The sequence below is a fragment of the Chlamydotis macqueenii genome, chromosome 10 (assembly GCF_036417535.1).
Source record: "Chlamydotis macqueenii isolate bChlMac1 chromosome 10, bChlMac1.mat, whole genome shotgun sequence".
Taxonomy (NCBI): domain Eukaryota; kingdom Metazoa; phylum Chordata; class Aves; order Otidiformes; family Otididae; genus Chlamydotis; species Chlamydotis macqueenii.
This window is the reverse complement of record NC_141565.1, coordinates 4,973,671-4,995,508: the sequence shown is the minus strand read 5'-3', so window position 1 is coordinate 4,995,508 and position 21,838 is coordinate 4,973,671. Positions and strand designations below refer to the sequence as shown.

Genomic DNA, 21,838 nt, shown 5'->3' with positions numbered 1-21,838 from the left:
CCCATTATCACCTCAATACCATTTCTTTAACAGCTCTGGTGTTAAGTGCACTTATATGCCCACAAGAGGTACTTCTGTACAAGTCAGGGGAGCGCATATATAAACCAGTAATCATTGACATTTTGAATGCAAAAGGAATGGCACCATTGTTAACAATTGCTGTCAAAAGCTGAAATGGGGAACAACGCACAAGATGCAGTGCTGCCTCCTTTGTCAATTTTAACTTGGTTTTCTTTTTCTCTGAACAGTCCCCTCTTCATCCTATCCCTGCATCACCCACCAGTCCGCAGTCTGGTCTAGATGGAAGTAATTCCACTTTATCCGGCAGCGCCAGCAGTGGTGTCTCTTCCTTGAGCGAGAGTAATTTTGGACATTCTTCTGAACCACCTCCTCGCACAGACACCATGGATTCTGTCCCTAGCCAGGCCTGGAACACTGATGAAGACCTAGAGACACCCTACCTCCCTGTCAGGTACAGTCTCTCTGAGCCTGATGTCCTAGAGTCGCTCAAATCCCAGCCATGCCGAAGCCACTCTGCTCCATCTGGAGTCATTCCTCAGGACACCATGGACCCTCCTGCTCTACCCCCCAAACCTTACCACTCCCGGCTGCCAAACATGGAGAATGAGGAGGGGATGATAATTGAGGATGATGACAAACACCGCCCATTGCATCGTAAAGTGTCCCAACCAGTGAGTGCTGGAAAGGAAGAGCAGGCCAGGGTAGCATGGGAGCATGGCATCAGCGAGCAGTAGGGACAGCTCCTGGTAAGCAGCTTGCATCGTCATTCCAGGTCTGACTACAAAGGAGAGAGATCAGGACTTGGAGAACAGCAAACCGATTTTCTACTGCCGCAAGTTTATGTCTGGAGCCCACAAAAGCAACTGGGCCAGCATGAGAGGTTGCTGCTTTCCTTTTTAATTTCTTTTTACACCTTTCCGTTATGTTTTTTAACTTTCTGTGCAGTGGACAGTTTATTCCTTCTGCAGTTTCTTAACCACATCATATGGCACACAAGCCACAGAGACTCGCAGAAGCTGAAAAAATACAGTTTTAAGCAGAGGGGGAAACAGGGGATTGTGGCAAGTTGATTTTGAAACTGCTTTCCTCCCAGTTCTGAGACGCACATGAGTAGAAGCAGTTGCACTAGGGACCTATTTTTTTTGCTGTACAGAAGTGAAAGCTCATTGCTGAAATCAGGGATTCTATGAACTGTCAGGCTGGAAGGCGCATGAGCTGCAGACAGTGGAAAGATGGCAATTCTAAGAAGAAATTGGCTCTTTTGAGAGCAGGATTGTACATATCTGTGCAGTGATCTCCCTGCATTGGTTCACAGGTGCTGAGGCAATCTAACCAGTGCTAATGCACTGATTTCCAAGATATCATTTCCAACAAACTCTGCCTCCTTTGTTTTTTAAGTACTGTTTAATTTCTTAAATTTTGCTTTCACTGGCTAAACCAGGCTGCTTTCTCATTGGAATCATACGCTATTCATCTGTGCTGCAGGGTGAGAGGAGGTTAGTAGCCATGGGAGCTGCAACCTAATTGTAGGCCTTTCTCATGCCCAACTTTGGGCAGGCTGTTGACACCAGCATTTCTATTCCAGTTTAAAAACAAAAACAAAGCCAACCAAATTGAGTTTCTTGTGCCACAGCTGGTTGATGACCCAGCCAGTAAAGAAAAGGTAGCTCAAATGCATCATATCCAAGAATCCTTGCCTCAGGGCTGAACATCACCATTCTCACCAATTTCCATCTCCTAGGAGCTGAGACTCATTCCCTGTTAACATAATGTCCTCAGACCCTCCCAAAAACTCACTGCAGCTGGTGTGCAGAAAGAATCTCCATCTCTCATAGTAGACAGAAAACACCATGATTCAAGAAGCGTCCAGTATATAGTGTATACTCTAGAGTCAGGGATCTTAAAGGCAACCTGTAAAGAAGAAATGTTTATTTCCTCTTTTGCTTCTTTAGAATGTATGAAGATGCTTTAAGAGCTGCTCCTTCTGTCTTCTGGAAGGTTGATTTCTTTTCTCTTCAGGCAGCAATACAGCCTTCCCACTCCCCCCCCCCCCCCCCTTTTATTTTTATTGACCTGCTCCAGAGAGGGCTGAAGAACAGTTAAAAAAAAACAAACAAACAAACTCAAAACCAAGAAACAGAACTATGCAGAGGTGAAGACAGTACAAGTCTGTGAACACAAAACAAGCCTTTTAAGCAGTACTTGCTTAGTTCAGTACATGACAAACCAGGAAAAAATTCTGTGTGTAATAGAGCCAAGATCTGTTCTTTGAAAGGCATAATAAGAAATATTTTATTCCTCTTTTTCAGTATTTTTGAAGAAACTTTCAATCAAGAGAGTAGCAAATATTTAAAGTTTTTAGATAAGCAAACAATATTTCTTGCCCCTACCATGCCCACACACATTTTAGCCTGCCTTGTAACACCTTCTACCTGCAGACTGCAAAGCACACCAGAGGATGGTACAGACCACCCTCTTCCTTACCACTGAAAAATTTGAAGCACAGTCAGATAAGAGACTTACCTCAACCATATAAATTAGTGTCAGAAACAGGAATAGCACTCAACTTTCATATTCAATTCTTGCCCTAACCACTCAGTTTCTTATGCTACAAACATCATAAAGAAGCAAAAAAGGATATTTTAAGTCTTTTACAGGTCACCTTTAGCACTACCTCTAAATACATGACTGGGCAGAGTACATTGTTTCTGAACTCTCCTAAAGATGGTCTGTCTGTACAAAGTCTGGACTGAGCAGTTTTATGAAGGGGATTTTAAGAGGATTTGTTTATTTTCTTTCTCAAGCTCTAGCCCATGCAAAACTACTAAGTTATGGATTTGTTTCTTAAATGGCCAGTTTGGCTGGAACAAAATCTCTCTTGCTTCCTCTATTTTGTTAATAACACAGGCTGCTTGTAATCATTATATCCTTCAAAATTAAGACAGTGATAATAAAACCTGGCCTACAGTGGACATTTCATCTCTAGCAAGGAGAATTTTCCAATAGTATGAGAGTCCTAAATGTTAATGAACCAAGATGGATCCCTGGTATAGAACCCACGTATCAAAACTCAAAATTACAGTTTCTGTAAAGGTAAGTCAAGGTAATTCCTTGTAAATTAGTGAAGTATTTTCACATACGCTATTCTCCAGTCTGACTGAGATTCTTCGAGTGCAGTGTTTAAGAGAACTAAGTATTGAATTCCATCTCCCCTCCCCCACCTTTTTTTTTAGCAGGAAGATTAGAAATAGTAAATGTAGTGACTTACTGAGCTTCCTTATTGCAAAAAACAGCAGGTCTCGCAGATAAAACTTTGCAAAAACAAGAATGCATTTAACATGGGACTAAGTCCCAGTCCCAGGCTGGAAGAGATGCCCACTGGAGCTCTAATCAGTCTCTCAAAACATCATCCTGCTCCAATCAGAGACGCTGTACAACAGCAGTGGGTCTACTTTGGGAGTCTGACTTTACTATGTATTTGTAAGGCTTTGAAGATCAATCAGATGATGTATACAAATACAGTTTATGGCAGGTCCACACAGAGAAGGACAGCATAAATTGCTGAATTGATCAAATTTAAGCCTCTCTGGAGTTAAATTTCTGTTACTGTTCTGGAATCTACCAAGTATTCAGTCTCCCTTTTCAGTGCTTGCCTTAAAGGGGGCAGAAGATCAAGAGCATATTATTAAGATTAAGATTTTGTGAATGTTGGAACTAACACTTCTTTGTAGGGTGGGGTGTCTTACAGCATAGTACAACACCAACATCAAGCTCAGTCCTGGAGTAGGTGGAAGCAACTGCAGTTGTTGCACTTGCCCAGCAGGATTTCAAGATTCCTTGTATAAACCACAGCAGCAGGATGTTTTGAACAGGACTTTGCCATTCTATATTAACTCTTAAGTCAAACTTAATATGTACTTGCCTTCATTGGGTTTTCTTTGCGTAACAAAACAGCATGTGCATTCTTGAGAAAATTGGTGGAATTCTGCTGTAAATCTCTCCATTGTTAGTGTACCTGCTGGCCCCATCTGAAACAAAATTGAGAGGGAACTACAGTAGTAGAAGAAAAGCAATTAAAACAATTTCTCTGAATCCTACAAATATTTTTTCAATGGTTGGATTGGTTTTATTACTGTGTGCAAGACAAAGAGTCTTTTCCATCTTTTCCTCTGGTTGCTTTTTAGCTTACCCTTTTTTAGGTAAGGGATATTCCATATCCCTTCTGTGGGAGAATCAGCCAAAACTGGGGAGGCTGGAGAGAGCAAGAGCCTTTGGGAAACAAATTACGTGATATTTAAAATTTCCTCTGGTCATGCTTCTTTGTAAATACCCCCATTTGAATGCTGTGTATTTGTACAGGAAATTGAGCAAAAAATGTATAGATTGTGATGTCTGACTGGTATTCTGACCTGTAAATGTGTTTTTAACCTCTGGCATTCTGTGCTTATTTAAAAAAAAAAAAAGGCAAAAACCTCTAACCACTTCTCTTTTGTGTATTCATGTTTAAAATAAAATGAAAACAGCTATCTATAATGGAAATCAAATTTAAAAGGAAAAAAAATAATTTGTACAAGTGTCCTAAGGGTTCTTCATTGTATATATTGTGATAGCATGTTTCCAGAACCAACAACTAAGTGGTGTGAATTTTAGATGTAAATATCTGCTGTTTGTTTTGGGTTTATTTCCCTTACCCATTCACTCGACTGCTGTGATGTGGAATTAAAGATTAATACCTGATATTAAAATGGTACAGTTGTATGGTTGTTGCTGACCTCCAGACAGGACCTCAGGCTGCTCCAGATCTTCCCAAGGTAGGCGGAAACAGCCATTACTTCCCCCTTTTGTATGAGTGAGGAAATGGGGGGCAACCTTAGCTGACAGGACACTATTTTATTTAGTATCAGCTTCTTAAAGCAAGCATGAGGCATATCAACCAGCTAGCCATGTCAGTTCTGTAGATTTATATGACACATGCAACAACAGTCTGAAACACCTGGTTATCACAAGCTTCAATACACAGCTTTGAGGCAATACTTTAAGAGACCAGCTGAATCAGTGATTAGTTCCTCCACTACAAACCTCACTGAGTAGATTGCTGTTTGATGAGTGAGGGCTTATTTCATTTTTTTAATTGCAACAGCATGACATTTTGGGAGTAACTTCATTTCTCAGTATTAAGTATTTAAATACAAATCATTTTAAAAGAATGAGTGTCAAAGAATAGCACTTAATTCCCAAATGCTGTGTTCCTACATGTCTTAAGAGGTACAGTGACTTCACTGTGCAAGCAGTCTCAAAGATGTGCATTTTCTTCCATTACCACTAACAAACCAGGTCAAGGTGCAGAAGACTGAAAAAGTAACCCATTTCTCCCATCATGTCTTGACTAACCAACAAAAAAAAAAAAAAAAAAAAAAAGGTTTAGGAAGCGTGTCCCAAAAAACATCTAGCAGTAAAATATAATAAGCTGGCCCTGGGGTGTACATGGACTGACAAGCCACTCTTTTCATTTACATACCACACACAAATACTGAGAAGAGATAAATGGTAATAGCACATCTAAAATACCAAAATGTGGCTTAGCTAGTGTTTACATAACATCTGAAAAAATGTCTATATTAATCAGACCCTTTGAGACTGTCCCTAGTCCGACTTACCAAATCTTAGTTAAACAAGTGGGGTTTTTTTTATTTAGCTAAAAGACATTTACTAACCAAGCACAGAAAATAAAAAGTGTATTTGACACAACAAAATGTGCGAAGCCCTTGGCTTTAAACAAGACTTTACAAAAAAAACCAAACTTATTTCTGTTAAAAGCAGCAAAATAACTTTTTCAGTGCAAGTCAAATACTTTAAGCTAAGGCCACACTAGTCAGAGTGAAATTTAAATATTCCATTCAAATACCTCTCCTTATGTAAAGGAGAAAGCTTCAGCAGAGTTTCAATATACGACTCGTGCAACTCAGTATGAATGTCATTACAGCGCTGGTTACAAGAGAAGTTAAACCTCTAGAAGGGACTATAACTTAGCTGATAAAGATTCAGCCTTCTACAAGTATGCTTCCGTGTGTAGACTCTTCTTAAACTATGGACACACTGTTCAGGAGGCTAAATACAAACATACTACATTATAGCCCAATACCAAGAGATCCTAGCTACAGGTCTTCACTATTACAAGGCAATTAATATAGCACTTCTTTTTTGACAGGCTTTACTATTAATTCCATATAAATTAAAACCAAATTTGTACTAGTAGTTGTACTACAGTTTGGCTCCCATTCAGCATCCACTCACAGCAATACTGCACTGTGTTTTTCCACCAAACCAACCTGGTTTCACCTCCACCCTGACAGAACACACTTCATTGTGCTCTCAGACCAGCATCTGAAGCTGAACGCATTTCATCTGCTCTGACAGCTGTACACAGCCTTGCCTGCTCAGACTGCACAGCCAGCAAAGGTCCAGCCCACCCAGCACCCTCACCATGAACACACAGCTTGCACCATTTACATAACTTAAACCTCCCAACAACTCTCATCCCCACAGATCTACGAAGCCTAATTAATTCTCCTGCTCACTCCTAATATGCTGCCCTTGCCTCACTAGCCTGTAGCGATTGGTTCATTAGCTCAGAAGAGAAGGCTCCAGGGAGACCTTATCACAGCCTTCCAGTACTTAAAGGGGGGCCTACAAGAAAGATTGGGTGGGGGGGAGCACTTCTTTATCAAGGACTGTAGTAATAGGATGAGGAGTAACACTTAAACTGGAAGAGGGTAGATTCAGATCAGATGTTAGGAAGAACTTCTTTACTGTGAGGGTGGAGAGGTACTGGAACAGGTTGCCCAGAGAAGCTGTGGATACCCATCTCCAGAAGTGCCCAAGGCCAAGTTGGATCAGGCTTTGAGTGACCTGGTCTAGTGGAAGGTATTCCTTAAATACTGGAATCAATTTCTGCTTCTAACTGTGCCCTCTCTCTAACCATCACCCTTTTCTGCATGCAAAAGGGATGTTCTATTTAGGTAGTCTTTAAATTGCCCACCTTTCTCTCACTCATACATGCCCAGATACAACAGAATAATACCTAGCCCTCGCTGCAAAACCACCCATGGCCTGGAGAACAGTGTCACATGCAACACTAAATTCCTAGCAGACTACCCAGCCACAGTCATGGCACTCTGCATTATCAGTATAACTAGCTCTGAAAAACTGACCAGAAGTCACTAGACATTTAGTCCTCTCAGGCACATGCTCCAGCTCTAAATCTGCTATCGCTGACCGGCATAGCGACTCTCCTATCTCCCAGCACCTCACTCCTTCAGTACTATCTGGCTGAGCTAATAGTATGACCATACCCACAGCCAACCACTTTCAGAAGCGCAGGGAACAAACACAACCATGACTGTCCCTCATAGCCTTCTGTGGGGTACAGCAACTGTAATGAACACAGCACTAGCAATCCCCACAAAAGAGAGCTAATACTTTCATCAGTCTAACTGCACAATTTAGGACAGGACTAGAAGCCCGCATCACTGGCTCCTACACCCTTTGCATCTTCCTAATAACAATGTAAGTAGGGAATTAATCGATTAATATCCTCCTGCAGCTATAGTTTTAACTCAAACATTAAACTGTGACAGTAAAACAAGAGCTAAAGCCTCCACATAAACTGAGGGGCTTTTAAATAATAAAAACAACCCATGTTTGCATCCAAAACTAAATCCTCATCCCAGTCACTTTCAAGAGAGAAACACTAAGAATCATGAATCTTGATGCAACTCAAAACATCCTGAGCATGTGACACCGTAGGAAGATCTCCAACACTCAGCCAGTCTTCCAAATACTACTGTTTATATGTGTGGAAATTAAGGACTACATTTAGAGGGAGGGGGAAAAGAAAAGAAAAAAAAAAAAAAAGCAAGGCGGTGGGGGAGAGGAAAGAAAAGCAAAAGGAGGGGGTAAAGAAAAAAGGAAAGGAAAGCGAAAGGAGAGGGGGAAAGAAAAAAGGAAAGCAAAAGGAGAGGGGGAAAGAAAAAAGGAAGAAGATCTTTCCTTTTCAACACCTATCCAACTTAGACTGGAAACAGTCAGAATATCCCAGTACCACTAAGGACCAGCGCAAGCTGTCCAGCACCCAAGTTTCAGCCATGACAAATCCCTAATGCTGCAGAGAAAGACAGGGGCTGGAGGGTGGTGGAATGAACACCAAAAAAGAAGCAGAAGGTAAAAAGGCAATCCTTCCTTGCTGCTTGTCGTAGTTCAGCCCCAACGGGGACCAGACTATGCAGTCTCTCTCTCACTCCCCCCACTCTCTGAGAGAATAGGAGGAGATTTGACAAACAAAAGAAAACCAGGGGAAAAAAAAAAACCAAACATGCGGGTTGAGATTGAACAAAAAAGTAAATTTAACAGTAGTGACAGAAGAAAACAAGAGAGCGATGGAACACCAATACAGTACAATAGCTCACAACAGATCTCCACATCCAGTCTCTTCCAACTAGCAGGGGGCCTCCCTTTAGCACCCTCCTCACTTATATACTGAGCATGATGTCAGATGGGATGGAATAGCCCTTTGGCTAATTTGGGTAAATTAACCCCAGCTGTTAGCTAATTAGTTAACTATCCCAGCCATAGGGGCTACCAGCTTCAGTTCTCCACCCAGCTCAGGTAAATATTAACTCTATCCTGGCCAGAACCAGGACATTATCCACCCCTTATTCCATACCATCTACATCATGCCCAGATCCTACACTTTCCAATTAATCATCAACTTTTTCTTCCTTTTATCTACTTGTATGCAGACACACAGATGTAACTCTCTTAGTCCATGGTCCATCCTTTCAAAAGGTCTGTTGAGTTTATCCAGTCCATAACTTTGGGCTCCATCTGTCATAACAGGCTCTCAGCATAGGACAGATGACACAGTGTTTCCTCAGGTAGTCTGTCTGGTGCAAGTGACTTAGCAAGTTCATAGTCCGGAGACTGAAGATCTGTTGGCAGGTGCTAGTAGCAAGAGCCAGTTCTGGTTGCATCACCGCTGCAATTTTTCCTATTTTATTAAAGTTCATTCTTTGTTGGTATAAACAATTTTACTATAATACTTTTGACACAACAGAAGTATCTCAGGGCGTGGAGCAGGAAGAAGCAAGGAGGGACACATAATAGCTAGATAACTACATACAGTACTGTATAGTAACCAACATCAAGCACTTCAAATTATTGGCTCTTTTCACCTAAAATTAGATCTCCTTGAGGTACACATCGGACTTTCCCATCCTCCTGCATTACCCACCAAGTACACCCAGGTCCTTGAGCAAAAGCAATCCCATGCATGGGTTTGCCTTTGCCCAAGGGAGAAATGACCCAGACTGTCTTCCCCAGTATATTCCTTACATGCACCACAGGGACTTTATCCCCTTCTACAGTATGTAGAAGTTCAGATTGGGCAGGGCCAGCTCGATTGGTGGACCCCCGAGTGTTGACTAGCCAAGTGGCTTTTGCTAAATGTTTATCCCAATTTTTGAAGGTTCCACCACCCATTGCTTTCAGAGTTGTTTTCAGCAGCCCATTATACCTTTCAATTTTTCCAGAGGCTGGTGCATGATAGGGGATGTGGTATACCCACTCGATGCCATGCTCTTTGGCCCAGGTATCTATGAGATTGTTTCAGAAGTGGGTACCATTGTCTGATTCAATTCTTTCTGGAGTGCCATGTCGCCATAAGACTTGTTTCTCAAGGCCCAAGATGGTGTTTCGGGCAGTGGCATGGGGTACAGGATATGTTTCCAGCCATCCAGTGGTTGCTTCCACCATTGTAAGTACATAGCGCTTGCCTTGGCGAGTTTGTGGGAGTGTAATGTAATCAATTTGCCAGGCCTCTCCATATTTATACTTCAGCCATCATCCTCCATACCACAGAGGCTTTAACCGCTTGGCTTGTTTGATTGCAGCACATATTTCACATTCAAGGATAACCTGTGCAATAGTGTCCATGGTTAAATCCACCCCTCGATTACGAGCCCATTTGTATGTTGCATCTCTCCCCTGATGGCCTGAGGTATCATGGGCCCACCGAGCTAAAAATAGTTCACCCTTATGCTGCCAGTCCAGATCCACCTGAGCCACTTCAATTTTAGCAGCTTGATCCACTTGCTGGTTGTTTTGATGTTCTTCAGTGGCCCGACTCTTGGGTACGTGGGCATCTACGTGACGTACTTTTACAACCAGATGCTCTAACCGGGCAGCAATATCTTGCCACAGAGTGGCAGCCCAGATAGGTTTGCCCCTACGCTGCCAGTTGCTCTGCTTCCATTGCTTTAACCACCCCCACAGAGCGTTTGCCACCATCCATGAGTCAGTGTAGAGACAGAGCACAGGCCATTTTTCCCATTCAGCAATGTTTAAAGCCAGCTGGATGGCCTTCACCTCCGCAAACTGACTCGATTCACCTTGGCCTTCAGCAGCTTCTGCAACTCGTCGTGTAGGACTCCACACAGCAGCTTTCCACTTCCGATGTTTTCCTACAATACGACAGGACCCATCAGTAAATAGGGCATACTGCTTCTCATTTTCTGGGAGGTTGTTATATGGTGGGGCCTCTTCAGCACGCGTTACCTCTTCCTCTGGTGGCTTTCCAAAATCTTTGCCTTCTGGCCAGTCTGTAATTACTTCTAATATGCCTGGGCGATTGGGGTTTCCTATTCGGGCCCACTGTGTGAGCAGTGCAACCCACTTGCTCCATGTAGCATCCGTTGCATGATGCGCAGAGGGGACCCTTCCTTTGAACATCCAGCCCAGCACTGGCAGTCAGGGTGCCAGGATGAGCTGTGCTTCAGTACCAATCACTTCTGAAGCAGCTCGAACTCCTTCGTATGCCGACAGGATTTCTTTTTCGGTTGGAGTATAGCAGGCCTCAGATCCTTTATATCCCCGGGTCCAAAACCCAAGGGGTCGACCACGAGTTTCCCCTGGTGCTTTCTGCCAGAGACTCCAGGTAGGGCCGTTCTCCCCAGCTGCGGTGTAGAGCACATTTCTTACCTCTTGCCCTGTCCGGACTGGCCCGAGAGCCACCGCGTGAACAATTTCTTGTTTAATTTGTTCAAAAGCCTGCTGTTGTTCAGGGCCCCATTTAAAATCATTCTTCTTTCGGGTGACTTTATACTGAGGGCTTACAATCATACTGTAATTTGGAATATGCATCCTCCAGAAACCCACAACGCCCAGGAAAGCTTGCGTTTCCTTTTTGTCAGTCGGTGCAGCCATAGCTGTTATTTTGTTGACTATATCTATTGGAATCTGATGACGCCCATCTTGCCATTTTATCCCCAAAAACTGTATCTCTCTTGCAGGTCCTTTCACCTTACATCGTTTTATGGCAAGCCCAGCTTTCAGGAGGATTTTAATTATTTTCTCCCCTTTTTGAAAAGCTTCTGCTGCTGTGTTGCCCCATACGATGATGTCATCAATGTACTGCAGGTGCTCTGGAGCGCCACCCTTTTCCAGTGCAGTCTGGATCAGCCCATGGCAGATGGTGGGGCTGTGTTTCCACCCCTGGGGCAGTCGATTCCAAGTGTACTGGACGCCCCTCCAAGTGAAAGCAAACTGCGGCCTGCATTCTGGTGCCAATGGGATTGAAAAGAACGCGTTGGCAATATCAATGGTGGCATACCACTTGGCTGCCTTGGATTCCAGTTCATACTGAAGTTCTAACATGTCTGGCACAGCAGCACTGAGTGGTGGTGTTACCTCATTCAGGCCACGATAGTCCACTGTTAACCTCCACTCTCCACTTGATTTTCTCACTGGCCATATGGGACTGTTAAAAGGTGAGTGGGACTTGCTGATCACTCCCTGGCTCTCCAGCTGATGAATCAGCTTATGGATGGGGATCAGGGAGTCTCGGTTGGTGCGATACTGCCGCCGGTGCACAGTTGTGGTAGCAATTGGCACCTGTTGTTCTTCAACCTTCAGCAACCCCACAACAGAAGGATCCTCTGACAGACCAGGCAAGGTGGACAACTGTATAATTTCCTCCATCTCTAAAGCACCTACACCAAAAGCCCACCGATACCCTTTTGGGTCCTTGAAATATCCCCTTCTGAGGTAATCTATACCAAGAATGCATGGAGCATCTGGGCCAGTCACTATGGGGTGCTTTTGCCACTCATTCCCTGTCAGGCTCACTTCAGCCTCCAACACAGATAGCTGTTGGGATCCTCCTGTCACTCCAGAAATACAAATGGGTTCTGCCCCATTATATCTTGATGGCATCAAGGTACATTGTGCACCAGTATCCACTAGAGCTTTGTACTCTTGTGGGTCTGACGTGCCAGGCCATCAGACCCACACAGTCCAATAAACTCTGTTATCCCTCTCCTCCACCTGGCTGGAGGCAGGGCCTCTCTAATCCTGGCCACAGTATTCATTATTCATTTCTTTTAAATATGCATGAGAGGTCCCTTCAAGAGGGTCAGAACTAAAGCTATTCCTTCTACGCTCCCTATTGGAGACTGGTGCAACAATTTTCCGGGGAGAACTTCTATTTGCAATGGTTTTTCCACGCAACTCACGTACCCGCGCCTCTAGGGCAGAGGTAGGCTTCCCATCCCACTCCCTCATGTCCTCTCCTTGGTCACGCAAGGTAAACCACAGGGTACCTCGCCGCGTAAACCATCTCTCTTGAGCAGGGAAACGTTTACTCCTAATAGCTGAAATATTGGCCCGTACCAGTGGGGAATGGGACATATCTGCTTTGAATTGCTGGAACTCCTGGGATAGTTTCTCCACAGCCGAGACACAGGCCCTTAGGGAGGAAGACAGGCTTTCCTCGTACTGCCGGAGTCGGCCAGCCAGTTCATCCACTGTTTCTTCCTCTCCATCTTTTCAGGTCATAACTGCCAATGAGTTGGCATATGATGATGGTGCACTTCGAACAAACTTCCGCCACATTTGTCGTGTGCACCTGACTTCATCTGGATCCTTAGGTAACTGATCATTGTCCAGGTCATCATAAATAATCTCCAGCACAGCTAATTCCCTCAGGTACTGGATACCCTTCTCCATGGTAGCCCACTTGCCTGGATGACACATTACATCCTCCTTGAAAGAATACCTCTCCTTCACACCTGACAGGAGTCGCCTCCAGAGGCTGAGGGCTTGTGTCCCTTTTCCAACTGCTTTGTCAATGCTTGCTTCTCTAGAAATGGATCCCAGTTGCCTAGCTTCTCTGCCTTCTAATTCCAAGCTATTGGCCCCATTATCCCAGCACCGCAGCAGCGAGCTGATAATGTGCTCCCCAGGATGACGGCTAAAATCTTTTCGCATGTCTCGCAGCTCGCTCAGGGATAGAAATCTGGTGCTCACTGTCTCCTTTAGGAGTTCTTCCTCTGAGGAAGAGCCTGCCTGCCGAGTTCTTCCTGGGCATGCAGCAAATAAACCTTCCTCTTCTTCCTCCTGCTCCGTCCTAAAAGGGGCTTCTTCATCCCTCACTAAACGAGCTGACTTCCACTTCCAAGTCTTCTTGGATACAGGGGCAACTGAAACTAGCACAGGTTCACCCTCTGATTCAGCTGCAATGCCTGTTGCTGGGGTTTGAGTCCCTACATTGCAGGTCAGTTTGTTCTCCCTCACACCATGCCACATATTAGTATCTTGCCTTAGGGTAAATCTCGGGAGGAGATTCCCAAAAAGTGGGTTTGCAGCTCTAGACAAGACTTGGCACACATTCAAAATACATAACAACAACATCATAGTGGCTTGAATATCCCCCAGATCTTTAAAGTTCTCAAAAAGTGGCTTAACTACCCTGGAAGTGAAAGAATTCGGGAAGCTGTCCACATAGGAATACCAATTTATCTCTAAGGCCATTGATGTCACCGTGTCATAGATGTATATGGCATAGTATAACAGAAGGATAATTCTCATCATTTTCCCTGAGGTGATAAACACCACCACTGGGAACACATAGTACATATAGGAGCGTAGACAATACAACAACATAACCAACCACTGCAACATCATGACCAATAACTGACAACCAATACAACAAGCACGTATAAACAAATTTGTTTCAAGCAAAAAAAAAAGAAAAAAAAAGTCAGATCTGTTATTATCTCAACCCTTCGAGCCCCACGTTGGGCGCCAAAATAACTGTCATAGTTCAGCCCCAACGGGGACCAGACTACGCAGTCTCTCTCTCACTCCCCCCACTCTCCGAGAGAATAGGAGGAGATTTGACAAACAAAAGAAAACCAGGGAAAAAAAAACCAAACATGCGGGTTGAGATTGAACAAAAAAGTAAATTTAACAGTAGTGACAGAAGAAAACAAGAGAGCGATGGAACACCAATACAGTACAATAGCTCACAACAGATCTCCACATCCAGTCTCTTCCAACTAGGAGGGGGCCTCCCTTTAGCACCCTCCTCACTTATATACTGAGCATGATGTCAGATGGGATGGAATAGCCCTTTGGCTAATTTGGGTAAATTAACCCCAGCTGTTAGCTAATTAGTTAACTATCCCAGCCATAGGGGCTACCAGCTTCAGTTCTCCACCCAGCTCAGGTAAATATTAACTCTATCCTGGCCAGAACCAGGACACTGCTGCAACACTAGAAAATGAACTGTAAGTAAAAAGAAGGGGAAAAAACCCTAAACAATCAAAAGGACTCTTTGCTCTTCCTCAAAGCTGTTTGAGGATCCCACATTGAAACAAACAGAGATACTAATTTCCCAATCCAAACCCAAACAAAATCACTCCTATCCTGTCACAATCTGTTTAATTAAAATGTATAAAATTCCTACTGTATTTGAAGACCTGTTTTATAACAGCACTCCTTTGATAAACTTCCTCCTTATTGTGAAGCTCTTCAATTTTCCTAATTCTGAATTTAAGCCCTACTTCCAACTAATTAATAAGCCACTTCATCTTGCAGCTCTTTTGCCCAATATCCTGCTAAGAAACAAGGGCAATTTAAGTAACCACTTCTCTGCACAACTAAGTGACTTTAGTGATCAATCAGCATGAACTTAGAAAGTTTAGATAGTCCTAAAGTACATTGATATTGAATAATTCTGGGAATCATTATGAACTGATTACAAAAAAAAAAAACCCACCCACAAAAACCACAAGGCAGTAATATCATGACCAATCCTCACAAACACATTTTGAGAGATAACAAGATCTAGAAAGGTGAAGAGAGCTCTTCTATGTGATAAATACATGTGATGTAGTCACACTGGCAAGATAGGGTCCTAATTACTACTCACCTGCTACATGACCTTTTGCTGAACCAGGTCATTCCTCCTCCCCATCTTGCCTGCCTCTCCTCATCAGGCTTATAATTTGCAGCTCATGACCTGCAAGAAAATTCAGACTTAGACACTGAGAAATTCCCGACAGCTCATTCCATGGCTTTGCCTAGGGCAGGCACAACCAGGCTGCCTCATGAGCCTTACTGTACCAAGAGAACCCACCAAGCTATGATGTGTGCTCCCTCATTTATGCAGCATAGGCTATATGGCTTTGCTTCTACCTCCTTTTACTAGAATGATATCCTACGACACATACGGCTAAATATGCAGCCCCACAAGACAAGAAACTATCAACAGGTGTGTGCACTCCTCCTCCAGCTGGCCTACAACTTCAAAAGGATTGAAGTAATAAACTCACAGGGTCAGGAATCAGTCCAAGGTAGTTCCCAGTGTGTCCTGTGAGAGCTTTGGGAACAACTGGCGATAGGCACAGTGACTGGGATGGTAAGTTGGAATTTTAAAAAATAGTTTCCTGAGCTCTACAAAAGCAACCACCAAAAAAAAGGCAGCAACAACCTATTCAACCTATTCACAGGCTGGTCATTTAACCACTCAGCTTCAGCAGTCCCATCTCAAAGAACTCAAGCCTTATCTTACCCGCAGGGGTACCGGCATCACCAAGAGCCGGCCCTGCAGGGCTCTGGCCGTGCCGAGGCCAAGGCTGACCAGAAGCCTGTCCCAGCCGCCCCCACCTCGACGCCCCTCACAGGAGGCTGGGCCGTCCCAACGGCTGCTGCGGAGGGCTCGCTCGCTCCCGCCCCTGGCCCCACGCCGCACACCCTCAGCCCACGGGAAACCCAGAACACACCAAACTCCGACGGCCTGAAGCTCCCCTCGACAGCAAACCCCACGCCGCTTGAGGGCCTCGGGCAGCCTCACCTCCCAGAAGGACCGGCCTTTCCGCAGCCATCAGAAGAAAGTGCACCCCGCGTGTGCCGCCCAACCCGGCCCCGAAGCGGCTACAGACCGCAAGGGCACACAAAGCCCTCGACGCAGCCCGCCTACAGGTGTGAGATTCTGCCCCTTTAGAAGATGGCGGCCGTCAGGAAGCGCACGAGGGCGTTATTCCCTTAACAAAAATGGCGGCGGAGAGAGGCGGGGGAACTCGCCGCGCGCCGGCGTTCCGCCCCCTTCCCCAATCAGCAGCCGCCAACTCTCCCGTGGAGGCCTCAGAGCAACCAATGGGAGGAGACATCGTGGAAGCCGGGCGGGGAGCAGACCAATGGGGCGGCAGCGGCGGGGAGGGGGTGCCGGCGCGGGGGCGGTGGTGCCGGTGCGGCGGGCGCAGTGCGCGCGGGCTGCCGAGCTGAGGCGGGATGCGGGCGGCCCACGGGCTCTGGGCGGCGCTGGCCCTGCTCCTGCTGCCGGCCGGCAGCCGGGCCCTGCGCGACGGGGAGTGCGAGGGTGAGTGGGGCTGGGCCGCAGGGGGGGCGGGCCCGGCGGGGTGAGGCCGCTCCCGCAGCCCTGCGCCGCCGGTAGCGGTGCCTCCCGGGGCCGGAAAAGTCTCCGAAGTCGGCCCAAGCCTCCGGCGGGCTCGGAGGTGGCCGGTGCCGGCCCGGCGGGGCGGGCTCGGGGAGCTGGCGGCCCGCCGGGGAGCAGCACCGGCCCCGGGAGGCGCGAGGCGGGGCTGGCGGCCGTGCCCCTCTCCGCGGGCTGGGGGCCGGCCGGCACCTCCCCGCCGGGGGTGCTGTAGCGGAGCCGCGTCCAGAAGTTGCTGGTCCCGGCTCAGCCGGTAGCGCAGAGCTCCCGCGGGAGAGGAGAGCGCCGGCCCCGGGAGCCTGGCTCGTCTCCTCCCCGACATCTGCGAGCCTCTGCCCCGTCCCTTTCCCGAGCCGGGGGATGGTGACCGGAGCACCGAAGCGGGGAGCTGCTGCCAGGCAGCGAGTGCGGTCACTCACCTGGACTTCCCCCCTCGCTCATCACGGTGTTACCTGTTCCTCGGCTTTGTCCACTGACTGGTGGAGTATCGGGTGTCCTCTCTTTAAAGTGTAAAGCCAGGAGCAGTGTTCAGCTGATCTAAATCAAACCAGGTGCTTTACATACCACCTAAATACAAAATCCTTAGGGGTGGAAGCTGCTGAGCCGCACAGCAAATTAAACTGCTCTTGCATGGTGGAACAGAACAGATTCCCCAGGTGAAGCAAGAAAAACTTGAGGTGGGGCTACAGTAATTGGTTGGGAGCTTGTGGTACTAATCCCTACCCATTCCTCCTTTTTGTGGGGAGAGAAGCAGTAAGGAGGGAACACAGTAAATCAAACCTTCCGGCTGCTGTCCCAGCACTAGGTTGGAAACTTGTTTAAACTCTACTGTAGTCATTGGTACCACTCACTGCCTGCAGCATCTTTATTCTTTCCAAAGGTTTTCACTTCCAGACAGCGCACAGTGGACATCAGTGTGTGTCTGTGACTGGGGACAAACTGATGTGAGGTAAATGATGGTGGTGTATGCATAGGAAAAAAAAATGTTTTCCTAAATGGCCTGGCTTATAATTACCTCTAGTTTTAATATAATGAGAGTAAGTTTCTACTTGGCTTTGTGATGCTCATACTCGATTTCCTGTATTTGCCCATTTCCTGTGCCATGGCTTGTGTTCAGAGTCTAATACAAGTTGCTAATGACAATAATATTTGCTGATCCCTCCCTGTTGGGGTAAATTAATCACATAAAAGACATAACTTGCTGTTCCTCTAGAGGCAGGCCAGTGCCTGGCATTTGTCTCACACCTGGAAGTCATAAGAATCCACAGGTCCTGCTGCAGGAACTGGTGGGGCTGCAGAGCTCTTGGTCCAGGCGAGTTGTGTGAGCAGCAGAATGAGTGCAATCTGACACTCGTCAGGCGCACAGTGTCTCTTTCAGGTGCGCTGTCACACAGGCCCTGCGTGCTATGGTAACAGTAGCTGTCTGCCCTCCTCCCCAGCGAAACACGGGTCTGCTGTGCTTATTTGGGAGCGTACGTGGAGTGACTTCTGCCACAGGGAAAATGTAATGACCAAGTTGTACCTGCCCTCCCCACAGGCAGGAACTTGGATCTGTCCTCTCAACTGCTGGTGCACTTGTGGGAGTTTCATTATCTTTAAGACTCTTCCCTCTTTCAGTCTGAAAGCGATTCAGAAGCTTGTGGGAATGAAGAGAGGAGAAACACGCCAAGTGGACATAGCGTGTGATCACATAATTTCTTTTTCTCTTGGAAATAACTTACCTATGAACTGAACAAACTTGATAATCAGTGATACCATATTACTAAAAATGGCACACGTGGAGTCTGTAGTGGGATTTTGTAGAGAGAGTTGGTTTTCAATCAGAACTGGTTTTTGAAGCCTGTGGTCTGACAAGTTGCTTCCCAAAGCAGCAAGAATAAGACAGAAAATTAAGTTTACGTTTTTGCACGGGCACTGTTTTGTGTTGTGTCCCTCAGCTGAATCCTGCTGCTTGCTCAGGACAGTGTCCAGTGCCTCTGGACACTTCCATGGATCTGGTTTCTCACATTGTCAAAACCCCACCAAAAAATACCAAGGTATATTGTTGATTCATATGTGCTCTGAAAGACTTACTGAAATATGTGTGAAGTCACTGCTGATGCAGCTTCTAGAAGTTCTGTTCTCCAAAGCCCTTATTCTGTTTCCCTACAAGTGCCTTCTTAAGGAGCTGGTAACTCCATTCATCTTCCCTTCCAGTGTGTGTCACGTTCCTGGGAAGGTTCTACCAGAGTCTAAAGGACAACAATGTTCAATTCACACCTGCCAGTATTGAAAAAGAGCTCTTGAAATCCTGCAAGGAAGCAAAAGGCAAAGAGAACCGCCTGGTAAGTCGTAGTAGTCAATGATACTTGCCTCTTGAGGAAATAAGTTGTAGAATACTTGGCAAGTGAGGAGAAACTAGTGCTGCTGAATTTGTATGATATGGCTTCCCAGGGGCTGTTCTTCCTAGCTCTGTAGCCACAGTTGGTCCTGTATTTTTTTATAGGAGTTTGACCTCTTCACCTTAAAAAAAAAAAAAACAAACCAGAACAAAGCAAAACAAAAACCACAAAAACCCCACACAAAGCAGTCTGTCAACAGACATCTTGCTGGGTGACCTTGATTCTCCCTGTTACTGAAGCTTTTATTTGCTATAGGACTTCCTTGTCCCTTAAACTGTATTTGAGGTGCTATATAAGCTGTTCAAATGTTTATGCTCTTCAGCTGTTTAGCTGAAAACTAAATAAAGGAAAACAAAACTGCTCCAACTAAAAACAGAAGGCAATCCACCAGTGAAGCGCCCCAAGGAAAAGGCCCTGAACTCTCCTAGGAACTGCAGAGAGACACCATCAGAAATGCAGGGGGTGCTTTAGAAAGTCTTTCTCCTTGAATGAAGAAGGCTTTATTCTTAATCCAATTCAATTTTTTTTTTTAAAGTTGAGAAACAAGACAACCAACTTCAAGGGCTTTAAAAGTAGCATGATGGGAAATGTCTGCTCAGTACCCTGGACTGAGAGTTAGGCTTCCTTTTGCCTATCTGTAGTGGTCACTTGGAAAGGTTCTGTAACAGTAAACATCTAGCTGAAAGCCAAGCAAGGAGAGAAGACTGACAGAAAACCCTCCTTTTAGAAGCGTTTTTCCATGCATCACCACCTCCTCCTTTTCTTCCCTCTAGTGCTATTATATTGGGGCCACAAGTGATGCAGCCACCAAAATCATTAATGAGGTATCAAAGCCTATGAGTCATCACATCCCCGTGGAAAAGATCTGTGAGAAACTAAAGAAGAAAGACAGTCAGATCTGTGAACTAAAATACGGTGAGTTGCCAGCATAAGGGGAAGGGCCCAGGCTTTCTGGGCTGTGGGTCTTTTGGGGTAAAACAGCATGCTAAAACTACTCGGTCCGAAGTCCTGGAGCAAGATCGTAGCCTAATTAGGTTGGTTGCTCTCCATGAACATCCTAGAGAGTCTTACGAAGATGCTGAGGTAAGATTGTTGGCTACTAACCCATTTCAGCTTCTGCAGAGCCACTGCTCTGCTTTGAAGTCACTCACTCATCAGCAGTGCTGTGCTCAGATCGCTGTTTGGAATACCGTATTTCGAGCGTGCAGTGAGGTTTGTCCTGAGGAGCAGCCGGGTCTGTCCTATGGCCCGGGATGGTGCCTCTTGTGTGCAGGGTTCGAGCCGTCAGCTGAGCTCTGCAGTCCTGGCTGCTCTTACGTTTGCCAGCAGCGGGTTGATAAAACACTTCTTTCTCACCTCCTCTGGTGTCTGCTCAGAGCATTCAGCACTTTTCTTAGCACCTTCCTTGAACTCTCGTGTTCCTCGATGATGTACGCTTCCTGAAAAAGACAAATATGAAGAACAGTCTTGGAAATGCCTCCTCCTGACTGCTCTCCTGTACGTCTGCCCTTACGTGCTCTTGGATTGTGGGTTTTTATAATTCTCATTTCTTGTACTAATGTTCTCCTTCTTTCTAAAACGCTTTGTGTGGTTCTCACTTGCTTATCTTCCCTCTGAAATCTGAATTCCCTACTCTGCTACCTTTCATTCATCCCGTGGAAAAGAGAATTAAAGTATTGCTGCTCAGACAACAAAGGGGCTACCGTGGAACTCCTACGTCTGAGCTGCAACCAGACTTTCAGGCATCTAGGAATGTGTTCTAGTGTCAAAAACCTCACCTGCTGTCAGACGCCTCACTGACGCGTCCCTTCCACCCCCCGGGAGCCCGGCACCTCTCTCCCTCTTGGCTTCCTCGCCTCCCGTACTGGTCTCCGCAGCAGCCGCCGTCGGACCCCTCGCCGTCTCCGCACACAAAGGCCTTCCCGGGCGCGGGGTGGGCGGCCCCCCGGGGGAGGCGGCGGCCGGGACCCCCTCCCTGCCCGCGATTTTGGCTGAGCGCGGCTCTGCTCTCCCCGCAGACAAGCAGATCGACCTGAGCACCGCCGACCTGCGCAAGCTGCGCGTCAAGGAGCTGCGCCGCATCCTGGACGACTGGGGCGAGGCGTGCAAGGGCTGCGCCGAGAAATCCGACTTCATCCGCAGGATCCACGAACTGATGCCCAAGTACGCGCCGCGGGCTGCCGGCGCCCGCGCGGACCTCTGAGGGGCGGCGGCCGGGCCGGGACCGGACGGGCTGGGCCGGGCTGAGGCGGGCCCGGGTGCTGAGGCGGCCGGGGCACGCGCGCGCCCCCGGCGGCGGTGGCTGAGGCGGCGCGCGCTGTACGGGACGTTTATTAAAGTACAACGGTTTATGCCGGGCGGACACGTGCCGTGTGACGTGATTGCGGGGCGCGCACCCCCCCACCGCGCCTTCCCCACATCCTCCTTTCCTCCCCCCCCCCCCCTTCCCCTTACGCCTCTCCGGCGGGGTCGGCCCCGCGCCCGCGCCCCCGTCCCCGCCATTCAGCGGAGGAGGGGCGGGCCTTGGCGCCGCCGCTCCCCTCGTGATTGGCGGCCCGCCGTCACGTGCGGGCGGCCGCCCCGGAGGCGGGAGGCGCTGCTGCATCGCGTCGCCGTGTGGCGCCATCGCGCCCCCCTGACGCCGCCA

General features: G+C 46.9%; 2 protein-coding genes and 1 long non-coding RNA gene across 12 annotated transcripts in view; 2 read left to right on the top strand and 1 right to left on the bottom strand.

Moving 5' to 3' along the window:
• Positions 1 to 4,769, top strand: part of DOCK3 (dedicator of cytokinesis 3) — a 211,565-nt gene extending 206,796 nt beyond the window's left edge. For all 10 annotated transcript variants that reach the window (XM_086755630.1, XM_086755629.1, XM_086755634.1 and 7 more), the window contains one exon: positions 249 to 4,769. In XM_086755630.1, the coding sequence (XP_086611756.1) occupies positions 249 to 755 (507 nt within the window). In that variant the 3' untranslated portion in view covers positions 756 to 4,769. The remainder of the gene's footprint in view (positions 1 to 248) is intronic.
• Positions 3,944 to 16,328, bottom strand: LOC147599488 (uncharacterized). Its single transcript, XR_015259558.1, has 3 exons — positions 16,211 to 16,328; positions 15,287 to 15,376; positions 3,944 to 4,049 (listed from the first exon to the last, which is right to left on the bottom strand). It is a non-coding gene; the product is annotated as an uncharacterized LOC147599488 (long non-coding RNA).
• Positions 16,329 to 16,579: 251 nt separating this feature from the next.
• MANF (mesencephalic astrocyte derived neurotrophic factor) lies at positions 16,580 to 21,549 on the top strand. Its single transcript, XM_086755871.1, has 4 exons — positions 16,580 to 16,735; positions 19,007 to 19,134; positions 19,965 to 20,106; positions 21,210 to 21,549. The coding sequence occupies exons 1-4, from the start codon at positions 16,648 to 16,650 to the stop codon at positions 21,392 to 21,394; spliced, it is 543 nt and encodes a 180-aa protein (XP_086611997.1). The 5' UTR covers positions 16,580 to 16,647; the 3' UTR covers positions 21,395 to 21,549.
• The last annotated feature ends 289 nt before the right edge of the window (positions 21,550 to 21,838 follow it).

Excerpts from the sequence above, each read along its gene's own strand:
- MANF (XM_086755871.1), top strand. The coding sequence starts at position 16,648 with ATGCGGGCGGCCCACGGGCTCTGGGCGGCGCTGGCCCTGCTCCTGCTG. Across the intron at positions 16,736-19,006 it reads GCGCGACGGGGAGTGCGAGG|TGTGTGTCACGTTCCTGGGA; the intron begins GTGAGTGGGGCT and ends CTTCCCTTCCAG. Across the intron at positions 20,107-21,209 it reads GATCTGTGAACTAAAATACG|ACAAGCAGATCGACCTGAGC; the intron begins GTGAGTTGCCAG and ends CTCTCCCCGCAG.